The sequence below is a fragment of the Limulus polyphemus genome, unplaced genomic scaffold (assembly GCF_000517525.1).
Source record: "Limulus polyphemus unplaced genomic scaffold, Limulus_polyphemus-2.1.2 Scaffold2698, whole genome shotgun sequence".
Taxonomy (NCBI): Eukaryota; Metazoa; Arthropoda; class Merostomata; order Xiphosura; family Limulidae; genus Limulus; species Limulus polyphemus.
In genome coordinates, this window is record NW_013668308.1 from 45241 (window position 1) to 51309 (window position 6069).

The 6069-nt window shown below is 33.4% G+C and overlaps 1 protein-coding gene across 1 annotated transcript in view; it reads right to left on the reverse strand.

The window, feature by feature from the left end:
* The window catches only part of LOC111087823 (nose resistant to fluoxetine protein 6-like), a 43088-nt gene that overhangs the window by 25836 nt on the left and 11183 nt on the right, over positions 1 to 6069 (reverse strand). The window contains exons 6-7 of the mRNA XM_022395861.1: positions 3349 to 3519; positions 1620 to 1713 (exon numbers count right to left, since the gene is read on the reverse strand). Coding sequence (XP_022251569.1) covers positions 1620 to 1713; positions 3349 to 3519 — 265 coding nt within the window. The remainder of the gene's footprint in view (positions 1 to 1619; positions 1714 to 3348; positions 3520 to 6069) is intronic.

Consider the following 6069-nt stretch of genomic DNA (forward strand, 5'->3'; position numbering starts at 1 on the left):
TGATCTTTTTGTGTTTTATTATTTCTAGCGATTCACGAATATTATTACCTATTACACTTTTAGGTTGAGCTAATATTACAGTTTTTTCCCATAATATTGTTTGTTGTGTTTCTTGTACATGTTTTGCTATGGATGAAGTTTCAGTTTTTTATTTTTTACATATCCTTTATGCTCATTTAAGCGGTATTTTAAATTATGTTTTGTCTGACCAATGTAAATACTTCCACATTCACATTCTATTTTATATATTCCAGTTTTTCAGTTAAATGTATTTCGTCTTTCGTAGTACCTAAGATTTGATTCATCTTATTTATTGGTTTAAATATAGGGTAGAATATCTGTTGTTTTTTGAACACTTTAAATAAACTAGTAGTTAAACCTGGAACATATGGTAAGGTTAAGCCTTCCTTTCTAATTTTTTCATAACTAGGTTTTAAAGTACTAACTTGATCAATTTTTATAGTATTAGTGAATTTCTTAATTGCTCTATCTATAAGATCTGGGTTAAAACCTCTTTCGACTGCTATATATTTAATTAATAATAATTCGTTTTATAGATCATTTTGGTTAGTACATATCTTCTGTTAACATAACTATAAAACGCAGACATTTTTTGTGGCTTAGTATGACATGATTTTTGGTATGAACATAAGAACAGAAAAAGGTTTCCGGTAAACTGATGTTTCTAAATAACCTTGTACATTCCTTTTCACCAATACATCTAGAAAAGGCAAACTATTATTTTTCTCAATTTCAAACGTAAATTGTATAGATGGCTCAATGCTGTTCAAATAATAAGCAAACTCTGTTAATGACTTATTACCATATTTCCACACCAAGAATGTGTCATCTACATACCTTATCCAAATATCAGGTTTACATTTTACATTATTTATGGCTTTATTTTCAAATACATCCATATATAAATCACATAATAATGGTGAGAGTGGTGATCCCATAGCTAACCCTTCATCTTGTTTATAGAAATTATTGTTAACTTGATAAAATGGATTCATAACACATATCTTAGTTAAATTAACTACATCTATAGTTTCAACTGCTGAAATTTTGTTTTCTAAAAATTTTGTTTCAAAACATTTAATTGCATTATCTACTGGTACTTTTGTAAATAGGGATACTACATCAAATGATACTACAATTTGCCCTCCTTTATCAGCTTTACAAATAACACTATTATTATTATTATTTAATAATTTAACAGCCTTGATATCTACATTTTGTTTTTTCACTGCTGGGTTGAAATTACAAGTTTATAACATTCTGAGTCGTCAACTTTTTGAAGGCCATAGATAAGCCTAAATAATATGTTTTTAATTGTGTACCAGTTTAACGTTGAATATTATTTATGATTTTTACTTATACACAAGTGCCAAAATACTATAATCAGTATATACCTTTTTTGGATTACTTCTCTAGTCGCTTTTTATTATCTTTGTTTAGCTTCAAAGAACCACACTTACAGTCAGTATCTGTGAGAGACTTGTACCGTTGCTTCATTTTCAGTAGTTAATTAGAATGATGAAGTTCATTGCTTTGTCTTAAAATTTAGTAGAGATGTTGGAAGTGTATTTGTAACTCGGGTTCTTCAGATACTTTACCTGAGGAAAAAGAATGTATCCACCGCTACGGTTCCATTCATTAAAGGTTGAGCTAAGAAAGAAGACACAAAAGCAGTAGCCCCAAAACTGTCAGCTGAAACCCAAACAAATATGGAGATTGATCAACATGAAATATCCGTCAAAACCGAAAAGACAGTCGTAAAATGTTTCTATAAACTATTATGTTCTATTATCAGTTACTACTCTAGTGTACTGAAACCTAATGATCTTAATCCAGACCTGGAACAAATTGGAATAAACTGCAATAGTTATGAATCCCGATGCATTTTGTCCCTTTTAACATATCAAAAATAGTCCAAATAGTGTAACATCTTATTTTGGGGGTGGAAGATTGAGTTTTGACGAAAAATAACGAGAATCTAAAAATTCGCAGTAATTTTGGTATTAATGGCCGAATTTGAGTAAAATATCCACTTTTTTCCAGTTTTCTTTAGAAAATGACAAACTTTTCAGCCAAAAATAAATAAAGAAAGTGCCCCAAGTGGTACAGTAGTAAGCCTGAAGACTTATAACGACATAAACCGGGTTTCGACAATTTCACAATAGACTCCAAACAATTTAAGATATGATAGACAGCAATACTATGCATATCTTCATTGGCGTACATCAAATAATATTGAAGATTTTTTATTTTTATTTTTTGCTAAGATATTAACATAGGGTAGTTGTAACAATGCTACAAACGTATGAGCAACTACAATTCCTAATAATGTCACGTAATGAACCAAAAGGGTTTAAGGTTTAAGTATAATTTAAATACCCTACATATGGTCTTTCTTTGCATAAGTGTGTTCATAAGTATGTTCTCCCACAAACTGTATGTTCATATCCAAACTTCATTTGTAGTTTTGTTTGTTATCAAGAGCACAGACAGCAGAACAAGTTTTTTTTGGGGGGGGGGGGGTACCTTAGTTTCAATGTTAAAATAGCGACTTTCTTTGATAATTATACACAAATCTCTATTATTCATTCCAAGATTCACCTCACTACTGGGTCAAAAGTTGTGGGGGGGGGAGGCACGTGCCTGCAGTTTCCTCCGGTTCCGCTGCCTATGATCAAGAGATTATGCAATAATGAAAAACTTAGATATCAAACTTAGAATAACAACTGTTACATAATTTGACATTTACATGTTATAAAAAATATTGGATATTTTCCGTTTGTTGCCCAACAACAGTACAAAAATGGCATTCTTACAAGGGTTAAGTGTCCCGAATGTAGAAGGTTATTTTTACCGGCATGAAACTGTAAATCACAGTGAAAATTTTGTAGATCCTGAAACTTGCAGCCATACCAAAAATATTGAAACTGTGTGGTACAGTTTAAAGCGAAGAAATAAGTGTCAATGCGGAACTCGTCGCCAAATGCTTGACTCTTATCTTTGTGAATTTATATGGAAAAATAGAAAAAAAGATGAAGGTTTATTCAAAGAAATATTGTTTAATATCGCAGAATTCGCTAAATAAATATCATATAATGTTTTATTATTAATTATTTTTATTTTATTACATTACTGGTGTTATTTTCAAAACGATCTGTTGGTGGACACCAAACGGAAAATACCCGAAATATTATTAATAAACATTGATACCATTTTTGCTTCTCAATTAAATAATGATAAATTAAGTTAAGACAATCTTTAGTTGATCTATCATCACTAAACAGAAATTCATTATTTTTATTGATATGACATAATCTTATATCTTACTGAAACCCTGGTAATTGATGTAAAAGTATAAGTGTCCCCAGATAATCCACAAAATCGAAATCAGACGAATTCCGTGAAGTGCGCCTATCGTGCGCGCACTTGTCTTTGTGCTGAAGAGTTTCTTTGAATTTGTATAAAGAGAGAAAGCCATGAAATATTCCAGTGAGGTTCCTGAAAGGTTTGAAAAATGAAATATGGTTTAATATACTCATCACACACACACACATACACACACTATATTACTAAAAGTATTGGAACAGTCAGCTAGTAATGGACACGCCATTTAAACTTACATATAAATCCCACGATGCATGCCAGCATATTAAGTTTGTACAGGAAGATCTATGCTTGCAGGTTTCATAGATGGGCTGTACGATCTAAGTCGCGTATCGCAGTCGTGAGTACAAATAATCAATCGGATTACACAGAATAGCAACTGCCGTAAAAGGATACAACATGTTCAAATGGACGGATCAGGTTTTGAAGGCAACCTGAAGAACGTTTTGGATACGAGTGTGTAGTGTGAGTTTGTTTTAGCTAGATTGAACTTCATCTAATGGTAATTGTTAACGAAATCATGAATACCTTCTCATATTGTGATATGATAGACAATGCTGCACTATGAAATTCGTCATGATAATACACTATGCCATACCGCTCTCGGCGTCCAACAGTTGATGAGATAAATGATCGTCAGAATCTACATTAGACAACCCCAGAGCCTCGAGCTAAACCTAAAGTAATCACTCTTGAGTGTATTGGATCGCCACCTGAGCGAAATGTTCCTAATTTCATCATTTGAAGCTGCTTCGCAAGACGCCGGGAATAACGGTCTATTCCACCAGACATGCTCGCCCTTTCAGCCCTGGAAGGGGGGTTATAATGTGACGGTCAATCCCACCATTCATTCGTAAAAGAGTAGCCCAAGATTTGGCGGTGGGTGGTGTTGACTAACTTCCTTCCCTCTAGTCTTTCACTGCTAAATTGGGGGGCGACTAGCGTAGATAGCCCTCGTGTAACTTTGCGCAAAATTCAAAACTAATAAACAAGCCATCAGACACCCTCAGGTTCCATATAAAAAAAAAAGCTACAAGGTCAAACAAAACAACTACCATCACCTACCGTACACTTAAACACAATAATAAACTAGCCTACACGAATAAACAGAAAGCACACGCCTTCAAAGAACAACTCCAAAAACTTTCAAATCACGAGACTACTCAAATATGAACAACCACTTCATGACCACTCAACACAATAACATAACAACAGAAACCGAACACGACTACACAACAAAACAACTTATCAGACCATCACAGTAACAGAAGTACAAGAAAGCATAAAACAAAATTCAAAATGTATTACTCAAGAAAGGCCCTCTGAAGTTATTAGAATATCTCACATCTTTATACAACTTATCTCTAAAAACAGGATACATATCAACCGCTTGGAAACAGGCCAATGTTCTTGTGTTCCAGAAGAAAGGAAAATCAGCGAACAACCCTGAAAATTACAGATCCATAAGTCTAACAAGCAACCTACAAAAATTACTTGAAAAAATCATAAATAGTAGACTCATAAATTACCTTGAAACTAAATCAATACTCCCGGAAATACAAAATGGGTTCCGAAAAGCAAGACAAACAACAGATCATCTCATAAGATTAATGGAAGAAATAATACACGGCTTTAATAAAAACCAATATACAGTCGCATGCTTCCTGGATGCTGAAAAAGCATTCGATAAAGTATGGCACAGCGGACTTGGATCTAAATTATCCAAACTGGGATTCCCCATAGACATTATTCGCTGGGTTTCTAACTTCCTGGTATATATAGGAGCATCAGAGTGAATGTTGAGGGCCCCTACTTCGAGTGCTGCACTCCGGAGGTGGGTGCTCCTGCACTATATATCATGTATGTCAGCGACATGCCTCTCAAACCACACTTTTTTGCTCACAGTTCGCAGATGATGGTGCAATCTGGAAGAGTGCCCCAAACCTAATAACAGCTACATACAATATACAATCACTACTAAACGAAATATAATTGTACTGCAATAAGTGGAGAATTGAAATAAATATTATTTACAAGCAAATTAATACCACGGTTATATCTAGACGGGACTCACTTACAGGTAGCAACATCAGCAAAATTCTTAGGGATTACATTTGACTCAAAATTGAACTGGATACCACACATACCAGAATTTAGAAAAGAGCGAGTTACCTCAGGAGCCTGACTGGCAACAAACAAGGAGCTTCACCAGAAAACATATTAAAAATTTACAGAACAAACATAAGGCCAGTCGTAGAATATGCCTGTATAACATGGATAAATGTATCAAAAACACACATCAACAAACTATAGCAAATACGAACTATATTTTAACGAAAGCATATAGAGTCCTACGATCAAAACTCAGAATTACTACACAACTATTCAGATCAGACACAAATGTAGTTCTATTTTAAAATGGTTTTGTATGTAAAAATAGGATTGTATGTGTGTATATATATACACCTGGAAAAAAGTTAAGCACCCCCGTGTTTTTTTCAAGTGATTCAGATTCGACGTTCTTGTGACTGATTATAAATTACCATTCAATCTAAACGTGTTTATCAAATGAAATTATGCATTATTGGGCACAAGAAAACAAGATTATCAACCGTAAAATAACTAATTTTTAATTTACATATTATGACATTCAAAATATGGACA